General features: G+C 34.4%; 1 protein-coding gene across 5 annotated transcripts in view; it reads right to left on the reverse strand.

Annotated features, from left to right (window-relative positions):
• The window catches only part of LOC129254933 (nitric oxide synthase 1-like), a 63,537-nt gene that overhangs the window by 7,376 nt on the left and 35,062 nt on the right, over positions 1–21,099 (reverse strand). The window contains exons 9-27 of one of the 5 annotated variants that reach the window (XM_054893477.2): positions 19,160–19,261; positions 17,949–18,143; positions 17,326–17,423; positions 16,734–16,878; positions 14,860–14,964; positions 14,457–14,515; positions 13,031–13,072; positions 11,615–11,716; positions 11,168–11,342; positions 10,056–10,285; positions 9,572–9,765; positions 6,651–6,820; positions 6,222–6,432; positions 5,700–5,787; positions 4,884–5,175; positions 4,342–4,533; positions 3,563–3,766; positions 1,776–1,826; positions 1,128–1,270 (exon numbers count right to left, since the gene is read on the reverse strand). In XM_054893477.2, the coding sequence (XP_054749452.2) occupies positions 1,128–1,270; positions 1,776–1,826; positions 3,563–3,766; positions 4,342–4,533; positions 4,884–5,175; positions 5,700–5,787; positions 6,222–6,432; positions 6,651–6,820; positions 9,572–9,765; positions 10,056–10,285; positions 11,168–11,342; positions 11,615–11,716; positions 13,031–13,072; positions 14,457–14,515; positions 14,860–14,964; positions 16,734–16,878; positions 17,326–17,423; positions 17,949–18,143; positions 19,160–19,261 (2,798 nt within the window). Of the gene's footprint in view, positions 1–1,127; positions 1,271–1,775; positions 1,827–2,565; positions 3,767–4,341; positions 4,534–4,883; positions 5,176–5,699; positions 5,788–6,221; positions 6,433–6,650; positions 6,821–9,571; positions 9,766–10,055; positions 10,286–11,167; positions 11,343–11,614; positions 11,717–13,030; positions 13,073–14,456; positions 14,516–14,859; positions 14,965–16,733; positions 16,879–17,325; positions 17,424–17,948; positions 18,144–19,159; positions 19,262–21,099 lie in introns of those variants that run through there. The other 4 variants (XM_064108094.1, XM_064108095.1, XM_064108096.1 and 1 more) reach the window with 4 other exon arrangements.

Consider the following 21,099-nt stretch of genomic DNA (forward strand, 5'->3'; position numbering starts at 1 on the left):
ATTTGGCAGTTATGTTTATCAATCTATGGGCAGAATTCTGTGCAAAAATGAAATCGATATGTTTATTCATGGATGAGTGAGCATGCATCAAAGTGGGAAAGTGAATTAATTGCTGTTGTTTTTATCATCTATCAGTTTTATCACCACACACTTTCCGAACTTTTTACATTTTCATGGTTGAGCGAGCACATTCGAAAAATTGGGAATGAATACTCTTTATACTGCATAAATGCATCCTTTTCCTAACAATTTCTCAAGATCAGTTGAATTTATGGCAAATCAGTGGTGGATCCAGAATTTTGAAATGGGGAGGGGCCGAGTAATTGAGGGAGCCACCAGCATTTTCCAATTTTAACGTTTTAACAAGTTGTATATAGGGGATACTGCCATAAACCCCTATGATGATACGTCACAAAACATTGTGCTCACTCAACCATAAACATACGATTTCAAAATTTTGTATGAAGTGGCTAAATGATGGATAGTAAAACAGCATTAACATCATGAAATTCACCTAAAAACAACCTTTGCCCAACTTTGTATTTACACAATCTGAAAAACGACTCTTGTGACTTTCAAAAATTGTCATTTTTAATTCAATCTTTGATTACTCATGCATGACCCAATCGATGAATCTCATTTTTCTCCAGGAGTTGCTTAATGAGTGTAGAAAACCACCTACGAAATTTCATATTTTAAAATTATTCCGTTCAAAAGTTACAGCAATCTGATTTAGGGGGACTTACTTTTTTTGTTGTGTATATAATAGTTCGTTAATCATCCGGTTTTGATGTTTGATTAATTTCAATTCGTATTTTAAAATCATATCATCTATTGAAAGATTATTTCATGTAATCCCTCATTAATAAAACGTACTTTTTTAAGTCTCATAGATATGCAAGTGATATGATTCTGCTAATCCTTTTATATCTATATTTTGTAAGTCCATGACTTTTATTTCTGAGTAGAATTATTTTCAATGAGTTCATATCTATGAATATTTACAGGATAGTAGAATACAGAATATATTTTAAAGTTTAATTTTTACGACAGCTAGAATACTTCGGCTTCACAGTCTAATCATAAGCCTCAAACTGATAATGTAAATATATTTGTGTGCTACTCACCTTGTTTTTTCATCTGCCTCTGCCATTTTCCTTAGATTAATAAGCTCTTCGTCTGACATGAGTACAGTGGCCGTGATCGATCTCCTTGTCGTTCTCCTGCCCTTCGGTGCATCACTTTTAGGTGCCGTCAATCCAACATTTTCCTTTCGACAAAAATCATCACGTCCAGTTTTCTTAAATTCTCAAATCTCTTTTGGGGTAATATTCCCATACATTAGGACCTATAGGTCATTTCACTGAACAGTATACGTACAGTATGATTCCATTACAGCTTCATTTTGAGATTTGTGATTTATCATGCTTTCCGAAGACGTAAGATAAAAAAGAGACAATAATGTATATGGCAGAATACTAGATTGTTACAGTAAATGTGAATCTTGATAGGCATGCCATAGCGATGGTGAGTATTCCGTGCAATACGATGAGTAAGAAATCGTGATTCATACATGATAATAGTACAAAGAATTACAAATACATTTTTCAAGAGAAATTGTATAAATGCGATTGAGATAAGCAAGTGATTATTACTATGTATACATGCAATTAATCTTTGCCATCATTAAAACGGTTACTTTCTTAGCAGAGTATAACTAGCTACCAGACAGTCACCATGGTTACCATCAATTTAAAATGCAGATTTATAAATACCTCTTTGTAGCAAGAGCTTATAGAGAGACTAGACGAATATATGCGGGCATGCTAAGAAATTGTTGTTAACAAAATAAAATAAAAGTAAGGAAGAGAACGAAAATCATATAAATGTAAAGAATCGGAAAAGATGCAATTATATACATTTTAGTAATACAATATACATGGTAAATAGCGTAATGTAATATATAGGCTTTTTTCTTAATAATTAGACATGAGATGCATTTTTATAAGGATCATAATTCTACTACACAGCCAAGATGCATTGTATAATATAATAGAGAGAAATAAGAATAGTTCTGGATACATTCGTCAAGATGCAACATTCATTCCTACATTCAGAAAAAATGCAATTGTGTAACACATCAAAAGACCCTCAATAAATTCAACATTAATGATTTTATTTTATACCTTTTTACATTTAAGGAAATGATCTAAACGTGTTCTTTTATACTTTACATTTCAAGTATTCTTTCAGCAAATTATTTGTTATCAAATGGTAGTCTCCACTGAAGAGAAGCCAAATTTGACTGATTTTATTTTCAGAAATTATCTCATTAAAAATATATATATATATATATATTTGGGTCGTTTGATATACATTTGATTTGACGTTTTAATTGAGATATGAACCTTTTGAAGAGTGCATTTTTCCCCGAAATTAATGAAAGGGGTCTTCTTAGAAAGATTAAAAAAAAACTATTTTCATTTTGAACTTAAAATCGTGAGCACTGTAAATATATATAATATACAATTTTACCATTTTTTTAAAGTTATGATTTCCCTTTTTATAAAAGAATTTAATTATCAGAAAGTTCAATGGAATGATATGAATTAATTTTTGAACACCATGAGTGATACATTTGTTACAGAAAAAGCACAAGAGTGTAATACAACCTTTCTTGTGCATGAAAATGAAAAATGCATTTGTTACAGAGAGAAAAGATTGGACATTTCAACAAATCAACAGTCATGCAAATCTTTTATCATCCGTTAAACATAAATCGTGCAAAGTTACTCTACTAGTCATTTGTCATTTTGTACACTATTATCATTCGTCTTGTAAAATTTTACCATACAATAAAATGACAGTGACTCTAGAAAACAAAGAAATTTTTTATTCCTAAATAACATCTTCACTTTAACATCACTGTAATTTCAAAACCAATTGTTACAAGATTTTTCTATTATTTGAATATTTACCAGTTTACATTCATAGTTCTTTACAGCCAGTTGCGAGTGATAATGCAGCGTTAAAGAGTTGTAGTTTGCAGTGTGAGTTTGGTGCATTAAGACATTTTATATGACGGAGAGGACGCAGTATGTGTACTACCCAAATTTATAAAATTTCGAACAAGCAAGACAAGGATAGTTGAACATTCTCCTGCGCATGGAACAATGAAATATTTTGCTTTTATGTACACTCTTACTGGTTTTATCCAAATTGTGTTGAAGTATTTCTGTGAAATCAAGCACCAGTGCATTTCTTCAGAACATATTAAGCAAACCAACTTGATTGAAATGTTTGAAACTTTGCTGCAATCTTGTAATACAACCATGCTACCATAACAGAGACAAGCAACAAACAAACATAATAACAAAGTATGAACGAATTTTCAACAAGTCCTGTTTATGATCATGCAAGTAAGACGCTACGAAAGTAGACATTCATACTCCTGAGGTTTATTTATCTGTTTCATTGCAATTCCAAGCAAAAGAAAGAAAGAGTCTGCATTGTCAAAGGAGGATGGCTGATCGCTTGATCATCATTTCCTGGCTCCTCCTACCTTATTCAAAGATCTGATATCATCCGTGCTCCTTGCAGAGATGGTCCCGTTTCCGTTCTCGAATGGTTTGACCGCTGGTGTCAGTTTGTTACTACTATCTGTGATCAGCACCTGGGCACGACGAGCTGCTCTCTCCATTTTGGTCTGAATTTCAGCTGTTCTAATTGTCACGCCAAAGATGTCTTCGTGGTACCGGTTCGTATCCTGTTGACATCAAAAATTGTGATTCTTAATACTGATCTGCTGCAAGCATATTACTCCAATGAAAAGAATTGCGATAGATTAAAATCAACTCAAATCGAGATTGTCTTAAATTAATCTAGATAGGAGAGAGGATTTATCAGACATATCGCAATTTAAATTAGATGAAAATCGTAAGTCTTTGTGAGATGGTGCCCAGGTCTTAGAGTAACTACTTGAGTTCACACGTTGTGTACATAAGAATAGATACCCATTTAAACAAACGTCTACAAATTTGTCTTTACAGTCATTGCACATTAAGCTCAGGTTTTCCAGATCATATATAGACTTATAATGAAGCAATGTTCTCTTATCGGGGGGAACCATGTCGATTTGGAATTGCCTTTCAGAAGACATTTACTCACCAATAATCATTGTCGAAGAGGACAATCGGTCGGTTATTTATTTTGGTTTCTGTTCCAACAAGCGTTCATGCCTTCTCATAAGTTAAGTGAAAAGATTTCGTTTCTGGGTTATAACTTATGCAAACATACCTTATATTTCTAAATTCTAATTTATCAAAATTGATTGATCCCCACCTTCATTTTGGCGACAAAATCATGAGCCTCTTCTTGTGACATATCGCTCTGCTCAGCCAGGATGAGCTCAAGCCTTGAACCAACATCAGCTGCCATCGAAACATCCCCACAAACATAGAAATGACCTCCATTCTTGCAGATAGTCTCATGAATCATCTTACCATGTTGCTGCATCATATCTTGCACATATACCTTAACGACAACCACAAAACAAAAGAACGGATAAATGTTGTTAATCCCTGATACATTGACAATACCGGGTCAGTCTAGAGTGTTTATTTTAACATAAGATGCCATCGTGAGTCAAAACAATTCCGAGTTCATTCTAGTGTTACCCAAGCTGTCAGGATAATTTGTATTCATTTAGTCGATTATATATTCGTTAATAAAGGAAAGTATATCAAATAAGTAATCAATTATTCATTGTTAATCTTAAAGTAAAATATACGGTATAATCTAAATATAAGAGAAAGACACCTAGATTTTTTTGTACTATCATGGAGTTTGTTCAAAATTTCAAATAGGTATTGATTGTAACATACCTTCTTCTTGTTAGGCTCCCGAGAATACGCCGTTACATTATTGATGATCGCCCTTTCCTTTGTTGCCGTCGCCTTCTCATCTTGATAGATATCATCGACCTTTGACCCCCGACAACCGAAGATAAGTGTGATGTCACCCAGGATCTTACGACCGTCTTCCGCTTCCGGTTTGGTGAAACGAAGCTCGATCTGTCGCTGTTGCCAGAAGCTTCTGAAAGGTGCGATGCCAGTCCCAGGACCGACCATGATAAGAGGCTGGGCTCGGTTCTCAGGCATGTGGAATGTTGGTGCCCTTAAAAAGATCCAAAAAATACTTAATTAGTTATATGATCATTAATCAATTGGCCAAAACTGCTCTATTTGCGCCATACATGCCTCCTTTGCTCAAATACAGACTTTGTTTTACATTCTTGGTCACTGTCTTCATCGTCTGTTTTAAATAGTAATTTGAGCCTTCTCTCTTGCAAAAGGCTTTCCTAAAAGATGGTTCCTGAATGTTGAGATGTGCATTATTCGTTGAGAAATGTCTAGCATGAAGTTAATCTGTGCAAACTTTTCATAAAACTGAACAAAATCAATACAGTTCAAAATGCTTTCCCTCCATATAACTATCGTAATGCTAAGGTGGTCAGCTACCCTAACTGTACACGGAGAGTGAGAATGTGTATTGTAGAACCTGCTAAAAACTTTGATCCCTTTGTCTCTGGTCAAAGAATAAAAGATCTCTCACACTCTAGAATCCATCCCTTCTTTCTCCCTTTTACCGTTTCAATAATCACACTGAGAGACTGATAACTGATTAATATATCAACTTACTGTCTGATGAAGCAAGGCATAGGTTTCTTTAAATCCAGTTCATTCATCCATGATGAACACACACCACGATGGATAGGACCCCTTGGACCTGGATTATCAAACATAATTATGAAATTGTAATTGATTATTTTAAATTCCCAGGAAGTATTTTTGATTGCAGAGTACTAGTTAAAGACTTCTGATTCAAAGGTACACGAAGCGCTATATAATAAGCAAATATAATTATTATTATTTTCCTAAGACTATAAAACGATTTTATTTACCCGTTGTAATGTCTTGATCAGTAATAGTCATTGCCAACCATGAATCATGTTTTGTTGTTTTTACATAGCAATAGTTCTGATTTGAAAGAACTGAGTTCATTTTCCGAGCTTGCTGTGAATACATTCTTCATGAACTATAACAAAACAAAAATAATTCCAAAACAAACATTTAGAGGTCAATCATTCCCATAACTGGAACTGTTTAACTGAATGCTCATAATAATATTCAGTGAAAGAAGATGGTCTAGGACTTACATACCTTTGACTCTGTACTCAACAACCGCGACAGTAGCATGGATCTCCCCTGGGAACATCTTAGGACTAGATGAGATGGAGTAATATCGTGCCTTTAGGATGGCCAGCTCGGTCAGAAGGAAGCTAGCACTGACCTTTACTGAAGGGAATTGCTCAAGCACTTCTGGAAGGTTCGGGCTATGTTCATACTTCCATACCTCATAGTTGCTACCACCCTACAGGAAAGAAGCAAGAAATCACCAGTTATTGTTATGCTCATGGAACAATTTTGTACAAGACTTCAGATGGTTAGCATATTTTCCAGGTACCAGAGACTACACAAAGTGCAATTACACAAGGTACAATTACACTAGCGGGAATGGCAAATGCTAGCTGATAAACACTGCTGCAATCGTCTTGGGAAACTAATTTTAAGAAGAGAGCATTGGCTTACCTTGCCCAGAACAGCGAGGGCATTTTCTTCATTCTTATCGGTAGCTTGGGTTGATAGAAGACGGAGGAAGTCTGGTGTCGGGGGTATAGTGATATCTAGGTAGTTTGTGAGAGCTTCTCGGATGGAACATTTCGGGAGGCGCTCGGTGTCGTGCCATGCCTTGATCACACCTGCAGAAAAGGGAAGAGGAAATGAAAGAATAATTGTATAGAATGCTTGACGCAGAATTTGAAAATAAATTAGTTGGCAGGCATTCTGAAAAAAATATTTTTATGACCCACGTCACTTGCATGTGTTACACTCACAGAGGATATCAGAGAGAGAGAGAGTGCAACATAATGGCCTGCAAAAATCTTCCACCATGATGAGCCAATATGTACTTGCACATGCGCAGTCAGTTCGGCAACTTCCGGGGTTCGGCCTTATTTTCGAACGATTTTTAGGCCTATCGATGTAATTTAATTTCCGTTTCGGACTCTCTTACAAAATATTTATTGTTCATTGTAATTATTTATTTGTACAACCAATATCGCCTTGTCATACATGGTGTTTAAATCTTCGTCAGTATTGTTTAACGGAGTAACCTGGGGCTATAGCTCTCTTTACTGTAATTGACGATACTAGAAAATCTATCGTAATAATTCAAAAGTTAATGTTCTAAAGTGCAGTGTTGAGTATATTATGTGTTAGTACGACTGATGTATGTCCATGAGCTTGAGTTGTTAGTGTGCAGATATATGCATGAGTATGAGTGTATATTATGTTGTTTGTATATTACAATACTTGTTGATGAAATCTTATGTAATCAAATAATTATAAATCTCGAAGTAAAATAATGATGCATCGTTTAAATTGACTTCCGATGAACGAAAATGAGCTTGGAAAAACAGATGGACTTGATATCATATTCATAGTAGGTTAGAAGTTATTATTCTCAATTGAGTTTACAACCATTGCGATCAAGTGTCATCATAAACTTCATTAAGATATTAATCATGTACAAAGATAAAATCTTTATCTCACCAAAATTATTACGTAGATGAGAGTGATATTCATTGGCGTACTATAGACCTAGTGTAATTAAAAGCAATCATTATTACTTTAGCCTGCACTGGGGCACTTTTTTCGGGGGGGGGGGTGCTTTTTCACTACCAAAAAGGAAAGAAAGAAGGGTGAACTATGATATTATTTTCTCAGAAAATAGTGCTATGACAAAATCTATCCCCTAACTAAATTTTGGTAATAAAACTGTTGATTTTTTTGCTTGCTTTGCTTGCTCGTAACTTTAACAAATTTTGTCCGATATTCCATATCTGGCCCCCTCAAAATATTTGGTTCATTACCCCACTGCTAGCCTGTATTTGATACATACATCACAAAGAATAGAGCAGAATGAAACATCATATCACGAGTGATGCGAACTCGAAGAAAATTAGATCACTGGCCGTTTGTTAATTTCTGAGTGTACACACATTATAATTCTCATAATATGGCACTAATGAAAGAATAAATAACGGCTGCGTGAATGAACAAATGAACTAATGAAATACGATTATATTATAAACAATAAATAATAATAGCAATAATAATATAAAAATGATATTTAGCTTTCATTCTGTAACTCACCATCTTCTATATCTTCGTCGAAAAACATGCCTGTATTATTCAATATTTGAAATTTAAATCAAATCTTCTTCTTAACAAAATTAATCTAACAAAAAAAGAAACATGCATGGATGAAGACAAAGCATCGAAATATTTTATTTCGGGTTTAATGCATGCAATAAAAGCTAGATTTAAAGCAAATATATATTATAAAATAAACTCTTCCAGTTTTTTTTCCTGGCGAGATTCAAGAAAGGAAACAATAGAACGATGCTATGGATCACTTATTATATTGAAACCTAAAGAGGAATACTTTCATAAATCATTCAGAGTCAGTATTGTTCCCTTTGTGTGTTTGTTCTAGAGTTTTAGAATGTAGTGGTTTAGCGACGTTAAATGTCTCTTTCAATGTTACAGTTGATTTTTATATATATATATAAAATCTTTTGTGTGTATTCAATGTAATCTAGGAATGTGTGTTATGCCAAATCTAATTCCACTCTCTAAATTCTAAAATGCAGTGGTTTAGCAATATGAATGTTAAAACTATGTTTTGAGTGTACCTAATGTAGTCTAGGTCGTCATGGTCTAGTATATCTGTGGTGTCAAATCTGATTACGCTCTATAATATGATTATTTAGCACACAAACTATCAATTAGGAGTTAGTATCCCCATTTTCTACCATTAATGTCAAATAAATAAAGGGACTATATCGACAGGACGCAGGTTGTAATACGCGCTGCCATGGTTGTGAAAGAATAAGCAACACTCTATTTTATTATTGTATTCTTTTTACAACAAAGCTTTAATAAAATGATCATTGGTGAATAAAAAATCCCCACAAACTGATTAGAAGAATCCTGCACAAATAGTTGGGAAGTCACTACAATGTCACTATAATGTTTGATTGTACGAAACAAAATGAGACAGGAGTGGTTAGGAGAATATTGCTAGCATTCTCACTCCGTTAGTCACAATCTACTCGAAAGAGTAAGTAACTGTAGTTTGAGACGCAAACTGGCTCTCCAGAAGGACGATCAGCCATTATAGAAAATCATATTTTTGAAATTTTGGGTAATGCACTGTCAAACTATATATTTCACATAAATTTCAAACTACAAGAACCTCTTGGTTATTCATTTTGTTTTATTTGCCACTGTCGATGAAACCACGATATTCACCGAGTAACTCTTATCCTTATTTTGACTGAGTTTTGTTTTAAAAACCCCAATGCATTTAAGGGGATAATGAGGTAGATTAGAAGGTATAGGGGTGATGTAAGAGATAGAGAAGGGATCAATGAGTATCCACCTACCAAGAGCTGTCTGCTTCTGCTGTTGGAATTCAACCTTAATCACTGTATCCATAGAGTACTCGCAATCAATGTACTTAAGAACACGGTCTACCAAGTTCTTGTTATTGGCTGGACAGATGGCCACGTGATCACCAGGTTCGTAAAGAAGTTCTGAGGCACCTTGGGTATCCAGACGTACAAAGATGGTGGATCGTCTGAAGAGAAAATGTAGAATGAAATTGAATTAAACGATTAAACCAAACTTCAATTGCATAAAACACAATATTCTTTTTTTATACTGCACCGAGAAGGAGATACTCCGTAGTTGTCTCCCCAAGCACACCAACCTCTACATAATGTGATAGCGTTTTGAACTCAATGTCAAAACTTGTTTTACAATGTATCTATAATGTCTGACTCTGGATCACCATAAGAATGAAAAGTACTTTTTTCGGCAAATTGTCTTTCTATACGGCTATTAAGGAATGAAGAAAGATAAACTCACTCTGAGTTTTTTGCTTGAAGTTCCATGCGTTCAGTAAGAAGACACGGAAGGACCGTCTTGCCATGTAATACTGAAAGTCCTGCATTGAGTTCATCACTCTTGAGGGCTGCCTCTTCGCCAACGGATACCCGGAATCTCTGAGGGTTCCAACTGTTCTCGTTCTTGTTCAGGGCCTCGCTTGCAGCCACAAGGTTGACACCATCCTTGATACAGAACACCTCACATGCCGCCTACACAACATTAATAACAAAGAATCTTCATTATGGTTTGGGTTATCACAAACGAACCGGTTCCAGACCGAATGACTTAACAACGGTCGGTTTGGAGTCGGTTTCGTTAGTGCGAATGCCGTATGATGTTTGAGGTGATAAAACAGCCATATTAACAATCTTATTAGAGATATATATACATCTTTTAATTTTAGAAAATAAGACAGAACAAACATCATGGGAACTAGTCCCAATGAAAACAAATCAAGAATACTTGAACAAACTAATTCATTAACCCAAATTAAAAAATTAAATTTAAAATACATGTTGGATATCACCAGAAAATATCTAACTTGGTCAAACAATACTCAATAAATAAGCCTAACCCTAGATAGAATTTCCCTTACTGTCGAATAAAAAAATAATTACTCCTTATCAATAATCGAGCACTGAACATTCCTGACGAAGAAAGTAATGCTTTTCAGTTTGGCGTTCAATATTTATCGTATTTTGAGAGATCAAAACTTTTCAGAGATATTAATTTCATTTACTTGACCCTTTTATGAATCGATATGCTTCGTGTCTTTGAAGATTGGTTTACATTTCATATTTTTATTATCTAAACATGCTAAACATATCCTGTTATTGTATGTAAATTATTTCAAATTCGACTTTTAAGAAACTCTTTATATCCCGTAGCCTAAAACTGACTATTATTACTGTAGATCAGTGGTTATGGGAACTACCGAAGCAACATATCACAGCGTGTGCCACAAGCCCATGCACCACTACCACTTTACCATACTGGCAAAGTTTAACCATACAGGCAGGGAGTTTCCGTGATAATATTAAGTTGTTTCTATGCAACGACATCCTGAACTTGAGCTCGGCTGGAAGACTCACCTTGAAGACATCTTTGGCCCACCTCCTGAAAGCATCTTCTTGACCACCTAGCTCATCCCCTTCGCCCATTGGGTTAATCCTTTCACCTCCAAGATTACTAATCAACTGATCTACTGTACGAGCATACGCACAGAAGTGAGGATAAGCACGGGATCCCAGACCAAATACTGAGAATCTACAAACGAACATTGAGCAAGCAGAGGGGGGGGGGGGGGCAAAACAAAAACATTTGGTTAGTTATTGTCGGATATTCAAATAAACACTACGTACTGAAGAAAGAAAATGCAAGATATCAGAGATATTCCGCAGATATTAAATTACGTATCTTCTACATAATTATGTAAATGTATATATCTTCATTACAGAGCTTGGGGTGTTATCTTTTGAACACAAACAATGTTGATGGGGAGACAATCTACCTAGTGTTTTAATGAAGGATACACTTACCTAACGTTAGCAAGTATTCCTGAGCTCTCGTCAAGTTTAGCCATGGAGCTGGCTCGATGTACTGGCTTGTTTGGTTTATTGTCGAATCGAATAGACCGAAGACTAAACAAAACAGAGGACAAGATGAAATATTCAATACACATATCATACAATTCCTAGTGTTTGCAAATTAAAATGGTTCCAAGAACACACTTTTCAAACTTATGCTCTTTTTACAGCAAATCCTTAGTTTGCATTTAGCTAAAATTGGTATAGTAGTCATTACATCGCAAATCAACCATTGTTTTGCTAATAATATCCTGTTCAAACTAATGGAGGGAAGAGGGCTATTGATCCCCGATAAATTCGATTTTTGTAAACAAAAATATATAATATATGATTTGCCACGTGTATATAGTCTACTCAAGATCATTAGCTCATTATTTGTTTTAATATCAACTTATAAATAAGCAGAATGAAGGTTTTGTAACAAGAAATACTGTCTAATAATCGAGAAGTTGCCAGGCTAAAAAAAATCAGATAAAACACAGCCCAAGATTAAGCACGAAAGAGGGAAAGAGAGAGAAGAGCAAATTAGAATATTTTGCTTGAAAACATGTCTAATTATTTTCCCACATTGTGGCATTGTACATGTTGTATGAAAGATATGTATGATGTAGGTATATTTATATAGCTGCTCGTCAACATAATATCGCATTAATCTATTCGAGTCGATAGAAAAATTAAATCTCCTGAACAAAAACGTGTAAAACATTATCCACCAAAGAGGAGATATATGATATTAGTTTTTAGGATTTGATAAGTTAGTAATCCTAAATACGAGTAATGAATAAATTACCACTATGCAACACAATGTTTACAAATCATTATGCAAAGTTAGCAAAAATAAAAAGGAAAATAATCAAAATATTATAAAGCGTGAAGCATTTAGTCCGAAACACTACGAATATTGCGGCAAAAAATCATAAAAACAAATGTGAAAGCAGACAGAAAACGAAAGCGGTGTTAAAACATTTACAAATAGGTGCAAAATTAATATTTCATGCAAGTTGTATAACCGCACATATATATATTTTTTTAATATTTAAACATTAACATGTTAATCATTTTTTGCCTCATATTTTGCATGTATATCACATTGTCATTAAGGCCCTACACATTGTAGTTTATTGTTAACATTTAATTCGTTTAACATCAAGACATCAAAAAGTTGTAAATTTTTTATGATCATGATAATAACTGATATTTAGCAGTCTTGTTAATACGTAGGCCTGTTGTTATTTTCCCTTAATGGTGATTAAGAAAGGCTTAAGCAAAGCATTTGCAAACGTTAGAATAAACCAAGAGAGGACATTGAATAATGCAAAAGTTAGCATAAACCGAATTCCCAGCTTACAACTCAAACAATAACTTTACCTTCTATTACGGGGGTCCTTATCCTCTCCACTTACTGATTCTCTGCGTTTTACATCGTACAATAATTTGTAAACAATAAATTTATAAGCGGTGTGGAAAGGAAAACACAATGATGACAATACGAATAACTCACACATTAAGAAAAATAACTCCGAAATTCTGGCGAAAGATAACTTTCATGCGTATTTGTTGTTTACCAGTTTTGTATCTTTTAGAATAATCGACTGGACAAATTATTTTTGTGAGCTTTTGGATTGTTGCGAATAATTCAATTCTTTCCACCGTGACTATTTTTCATTTTCCCAATTTTTCTTAATATGTGAGTGCACCATTGAAATGCAATCGATTACTCCTACTGTTGAACAGTGAAGGGAAAACAAGTGGGCGTGGTGCGAGGAGGGGGTTCTAGATGGTAGTAATGGGACTGGGATGGTTGTGCGGCAAGTTCCAATTAGGGACTGGCAAACTTGGGAGCGATAAGAAAGGGATGGGGGGGGGGGGGGGTTAGCGAGTGACGATGAAAAGTGTAGGCGGGTATCAAGGCCTTGGTTAATGACACTTATTATCAATGAAAGGTGGACCTTAGATTTTAGGAGGTGTGGGGATATACCCCTCCCTTAATTGGTTTACCGGACTTCTTAGCTGTTGTTATGTTTGGCACGTGTAGATAGCGACATCCAGATAATCAAAATCCGTTTTTACTCACATATATGTCTCCACATTTAAAGGAGTATTGTTCATATTATAACTATTTATATGTAAATTTGCAATAAATAGTATAGAAACTTGTGAGAATTAGAGAATAAGCATTGAACCACAGTTTCATATAATAGCAAGTTTTATTTTTTGCAAATCAAAATAATATCCATTGCCTCTACATAATCAAAGCAACATTTCGAAATGTATAACGTTACAAGATTTGCCTATATTGACCAAATCGGATTGCATTATCAAATTATAGATTTCTACATTGCTTTTCCAGCATCAGAACCGATAAAATAGAGGAATGCCATTAAAGATTACAACAAGAGTAGTGAGGCAAATAGATACCCTAATACTTTAATATAACAATAAAGTTTTTGAAAGGCATCATTCTAACATTCATGAATTATGATACAACTGTTGATTAGATTTTAACTTACATCATTAAAATAATATTCCAATAATTTCAATTTTACAAGCAGTGCTAGCTCAGTCTTCATGTAATTTTCAAGCAGTGCATAATGTGACTGTTGGAGGATCTTGTCAGACTAGGCCAGAATTGACAAAAACATCCGTTGTGACGCCATAAAACGAAGGGAGAACTGGGCTGTGAGGGGGATTTAAAGTAGGGGTGTGATGTCAATGAATTCGCTGGCAGGGGAGGAATCATGCATTTTGGTTATAATTTCAAATATTAATTCTTAAGATGATAAAAACTATTTACCTGCTTGGACCATCTCCTTCACCGTCTCGGGAAAGTTCTAGAAGATAGTTGCCAAATTCCTGATAAAGATGAATAAAGGATATTAGGGGAAAATTGGAGAGAGAGTATTCCATGATTACGGTAAAGAAATGTAAAATGTATACCAAACGGACTTCATGAATATATCTACAAACACATACGTGTAAACTCTACCGATATCAATTCTATATGTTTTTAAATGATGATGGTGCCTGTTATAGAGGCTTATAAGGACATTTCATCATGGCATGAAATATACGCTTAACCCTATTCTGCTTCTTCTTTTTTTATCATATCAGGTCTGTTTGGTTGAATGGCTATCAAAACTATGGCATTCTAATGTTTTTTACCTAGGTGAATGAACAAGGCCGATAAAATACTATACCTCTCCGTTCTCAGGTGGATCTCCGTTACCAAATGTACTCGTGACGACAATAAGAAGGGACTCGTGTTCGATGTTTGCGACGTCGTATTCTTCCATGTTCATCACCTAATTGTGAATGAAAAATGACCAATACAAACAGATCTTTATTAGATGCATACCTTTCGATATGGGTATCGGGTTTCGAACCGTTTCGATTTTCTATCACTTAAAAACCGCGATAGGCCTACTAGGTCCCTCAGATAGGTTCAAAACCAATCGGTCATAATGATTCCTAGATGTTAGCCGCCAACCGGGTAACTAATTACCGTCATCTAAAACAAATTTTTAGCGATGAAAATTTTGGTTCAACTACGTGCACGCAGGAAAATCTGATTTAAAATACTTAATTAAATCAAGATATTTTAAATGCAATTCGGCTTCGAATCTTTAGACTATATATCATAGGAGCATCACATGCGTCAGTAAAAAGGAGAAAAAAAATATTTTGATAAGCAAAGATTTGATACCGCTAATATAAACCGAAGGAAAATTATTTGGAAGATCTCGTGAGAAAAGAGGAGGAAAAAAATAGGTCAGCGTATTAGGTCAAAGCAATATACTGATGGTCAAAAGCAGGTGCCTCGTTATTCTACGATCAAATGGGAAAAAGAGTACACGTATTTTTTGTTTGAAATAGCAATAACGCTGAAAATGGTCCAAAATACCACCCCTTCTCCGAACAAAACCCACTACATAAAAAACATACGTGCAAAGACATAAGGTGTTGTCTTCATTATGCATAAAATGCCGTTGCATAGATGTTAACACATTCATCATTCCAACGATAGATATAAAAATAAATCATTTCTTTCACATTCATAGGTCTGATCTCAGGAACATAGATGGAACAATGGTTTCGTTTGTTAAGAACGCTTGTTGTAACAAACATATTAATTCACATTCACTCGAGGTGTGAAAAAGGTCATAAGAAGATGTCAATAAACTGGCACAGCGAGTCTTAGGTCAGGGTGGGGGATTGGTATCAAAGAGGAAATAAAGTACAAGAGGAAGTCCTTAAGGGGGAACTACTAGTAATTATTTCTTCTTTTCGCCTTTTACCTTTTTTTCAGATAAAATTCTCTCTCACTCTTTCTGTTTGTAGGGGGGGGGGGGGCGGGCAAGTAGGGGGTTTTTGATAAATAAATGTTCCCCCAAATTACCCGTATGCTCGTCATTGCTTTATGACTTCAACAACATTAACCTGCCATCACACAGAACCGGAAACAGGTGTTATGATCTATTATCTATCTGACTTCTACCTAAGATCAAAAGTCACAAATATATATCTCTCTTATTGTAATAACAATCGCCTTGTTTGAACGAAGGGTTATCAACATGTGTACGTCATATTTTGACATGGAAGAATAAATCACACAATAATACGCAAATACATCGTGCATTATCGTCTCAGACTTTTCTCCCATGACGTCAAAGTAGAGCTGATGTCTGCTCGGATAACTTTCATTTTTTGCAGCTATACAATTTTATCATTCTATCGTGTCAGTGTTTGTTTCAATACATCTTATCTTGTTCTATTTCCTGATCATATCATAATATGAGACAGTTCAATCTTAAAAAGTTAGATTAACCACAGACTTAACCCAGCCTTTTTGAAATATTTTGGTTTTTGTTTCTCTATCTTTGTTTTTTTTGTTGGGGGGGGGGGTTGCTTTGGGTGGGCTTAGAGTATCGTTACTTTTCTGGTTCTTGCCTTAGATTGAATGCTGTTTTATCTTCAGATATAGTTAAAAGGGGATGAACTTATTATATCAAGTTTTATTGATGGTTCAAAACATATCCTGTTCCAAATTACTAAATCATTATCTAGTTCTTACCTTTGCGTCAAAGGCATGTTTGAATATCTCACACAGTGTCTTGGCGTATTTCTCAGACTTGCCAGTCTCCGTGGCATACAATATTGTAGCTTTGATTCGCTTAGCCAAGGCCTTACCCATCATCTTCGTAGAGAACTTCACAGCCCTGTAAAAGACACACCACATGACTCCATAAAATATTCATTTATTCGATTTCTATACATTCGAAAATTAAGATCAATGTTATAAAAATAAACCTTTATTTTTTCTCTTATTTCATTTTGATCAGGTGCTTTTTTCCTTGTCGTACCTCCCAAATTAAGTTGAACAAAAAGAGAAAGTAATCACTTCTGAAGAAAATTCCTCTTCATCATTTTGACAATCTTTGGCAATGGATCTTTAATACTCTAAACAATCGCATTCCAATCAATATTTAGATGTAAATAGTTTTCTTTATAACCAATATCAATATTCTAGAAATTAAAAAAGCCCATATGAAGGTCCAACAACTTCCCTATTGCCATGATTGCAACAGGTACACGTATTCTGACATCTTTTAAGCGATATAATATTGAAAAAAAAGAGGAATTTATGGGATGACTTTTTGACTCACTTTGCAACCTCCTTGAAAGTGAGAAGCTTTCTTCTTCTTGGTTTATTCTCAGTTCCTGCGGTGTTGGTTTTCCATACGTGTGAATGCCATGGATCATCCTACGAAATCAAAAACATAAAGCAATTTTCAGATTTTCGTGTTTATTTCCTATTGTTTTCAAGAATTTCTCATTAAAGTATTAACACCTTAAAAGTTAATTAAAACGAAGAATGGTATAGACAAAATAAAAAAGGAGTTATTAACTCTGTAATATAGAATTTCATAAATATACCATTTATTGATATAAATATCCACGATTTACAATGCATGTTTTTCTACACTAGATCTCCAAAATATTTTTTATCAATTTTTTTCGTATTTTCTTTTGCATAGAACTTCTATTCTTCTGTTTTCATAAGTTTTCTGTCTCCTTCATTCTTCTCAACGTCCTTCTAATCACCATCTTCATAAAATAATACAAACCAGTTACATATACAAAAGCATGAAAATCTAACACCATCATTTTCATTTCAACGCCAAGCTATTTGGTACCACTGTAATAAATGGATCCGTATGAGTCAATCAAGACCCCTCCCTCTCACATTCCTCACCCCTCCCCAGTCCCCATGGTAACCGCATCTTACCTGATATTCATAGGATGGTTTAAGCTGGTAGTTAAGCATCTCTTGATGGAACACTGGTGTAATACTCCCTGAGATTGGAGGTACAATCCATACCCAATCGGCTGGGCATCCTCCTCGAAGTCTCTGCTCATTTTCCATGTGCTTCATAAACGATTCCGATGCTGAGTGATGATCCGTGATCGTCACGTTCAGTTTCTAACAAGATACAAAAAATACGGCATCGTTGCTAATTGGCAGACACGTACAGAAGTATTATAATATAATTACGTTCCAATGAATACTACATAATTAAATACCTATACAACAACCGTTAATGTTTCTCCTTCTTGGAGGGAATTTGGGAACTCAATAAAGATCACACATGTAGTATGGTATGTATTCAATAAGAAAACTGGCAAAACAGTCCAAAGACTGAAAAATCCAGTGCACATTATAAACAAAGGCAAATTACAATATTATAAAGATGAAATAAAAGCAAAAAAATACAACCAACCGATAATCATATTACACAATAATAAAAGATATACCAACAAAAAAAAAAAAAAACTTTAAAAAGAAAGGTATTGATCAATGAAGCATGTACAAACGTCAAGAAGTGTCTTCCACCTCCAAGCATGAAGAAGGCGCCACGAAGGCACGGAACTCTTGGTAGGCGAGTGAGTTGTAATACGACGTTTGTACATGTTCAAATCACAAGAAAAGTTCACCTAAATAACTCGTAAAAAATAACAGTGACACGAACCAAAAATTACTCACGAAGATCACAGATAAAGATGGAACAGAACGAATGATGGTAAAAACGACAATTCCAAGTAAAATGTCATAAAATTGATAAAAATAGCTCAAAAAGCACAGAGCAAGATAAAAATACCAGGCAGCAGGTATATATTCCAAATTTATCAATTTAAATATTTCAAACTGGCCTCTGTCAGTATACTCAACAATGTAGTTCATAAAACAAAATAAATCTCAACGTAACGATATCACCTGAACTAACGTAACGTTACAAGAGACGATTATAAATAACCGAGTTCGTAACTAAATCAATTGTCTATTTTTTCGTTAAAAAACAACATTCTCAATTATATCAAGTGACATAACAGGACCATGTTGACACGCAGTTAATCTTATATCATCCTGTCATAGATATTTCAATTCTATCATTCCAATTATCATTAAGAATTGTGAGCTCATGATTATCATTATTTTACCTGATAACTATATAAGACGGCAACGTTGGCTTCTACAAGAGCTTGGTCTTTCCACAGTGTTGCATTGGTACTAATATCAAGACCCATCTGAATACCGATGTTCTGTATGATAACAAAAATAATGTGATTTCATGTTTTGTTTCATTTCCAACACTTAAAATATACACCATTTTAGGTTGTAAATCATGAAAGGGATAATCTTTGAAATATATTTTTAACAATAATTGTGCAACAGAATGGCAACGGTTGGGACAGCTACTAAAAGCTTGCCGTAGAAATGATAGGGGAATTTATTGAAGAACAAAGTCAAAATAAAAAGGAGAAAGAGAAAATGAGAGGAAGAAGGAGAACATCGGAGATTTACACAGAGGATCAATGAATGAATGTTGAAACGTTTAGTTCTTTGAAAAACGACAGATTCGGTATACTTTAGTAATAAAATGCACGTTATACACGCACATCCTTATTTTTTTAAGAATCTGCTGAAACCCCTGACATTCATCAAAAAAATATTAACGGTTGAACCGGGGTATCCCAACTTGAACGTGCATGTGATCATCATAATTTCCGGTATTCCGGTTTTAAGAAAAGAGATATGTTATGAACATTCACTTTAAACGATGACATCAGAGCTACACCTAAGAACATGAGGAAATGAAATGACATTAATTTACGTCATGTACCATCCATATACAATAACCAAGCACCTATCCGTTTTAAGCCACACCACTAAACGTCCTTCTTTCTGATATTCATAATAAATATTTCATCGTCAATATTTCTAAATTTACGATATAGAAAGACGAACGTGAAATCCGGGTTAATTGCACTATAAGTATTATCAACATTGGGTAAAAAGGAAACATGCATCTTTGTTACACTGTTAAAAATCATGCATTATTATCATGGTTATTTAATTCACCCTTTATTTAAAAAAAATACAATTCACCGAATAAAATATCAAACAAAAAATAATTCAAAAAGACCTGTTAGAGGGTTTTCGTTTCATCTAAATCTTACAAGCATTCTTCAATAAAGTGTAAACGATTTTATGCTACAGTCCCTACACATGCTTTGGGACAAATGTAAGTCTTTATCCTGAACAAGCTGAAACATAAATTCATAGGAAACTTCTGCATCATACAGCGAATTCAGATAAATTAGAATGTACATGTCCCCATGGACTTTTATGATGGAATAGAAAATGTGTAAAAAGCTGACTTAGATGACAGTTTTATTACGTCAAAATAATAAGCATTTAGGCTAGCTGGGGTTCAACCACGATGACCAGCCCTGGATCGATATTCACGAGTGACAAATAGCTTGCCAGTTAATTTATCGATTCCATTATTTCGGGGAGGATTTACAAACATTAAACTTATACACCAGTGAAAACAACAAATATATCCTGCCACAATTGATTTGGTTCATGATATAACAGAAGGAAAATACTTTTCAGCGACAATAACTCTTTAGATAAATACGGATTACACCCCGGGTTATATCCATTTATTTAAAACTGCTAGAAGGCTTCAAATCTACTTTTAACTTTTAACAATTAATTTGTTAGAATTGAACACAGTAAGTATGGTCAATATTTACAACCTCTTCATGTAAGGAGTTAATTGATGTCAACAATTGTAAGGAACTTCGAGTACCCCTTGATTCTTTTGCAATAAATTGAAAGAGGGAAGATTACGAAATACACATAATTAGTTGAAGCAGTCATTCGACCTGTTGCACTTTAGATTGTTTCCTGATAAAACGTTATTAATTTTTTTTTTTTTTACAACCAATTCATAATCGATATTTACAACAAAAATAATGCACTGGGTATTTTATAATCGATTTGGAATTGTAGGGTAAATCCCCTGGAAACGATGGGTTAACAGTTGAATTTTATTGTACATTTTGGGCTGAAATAAAGGATGTATTGATGG

Source organism: Lytechinus pictus, chromosome 2 (assembly GCF_037042905.1).
Source record: "Lytechinus pictus isolate F3 Inbred chromosome 2, Lp3.0, whole genome shotgun sequence".
NCBI classification, from domain to species: Eukaryota; Metazoa; Echinodermata; class Echinoidea; order Temnopleuroida; family Toxopneustidae; genus Lytechinus; species Lytechinus pictus.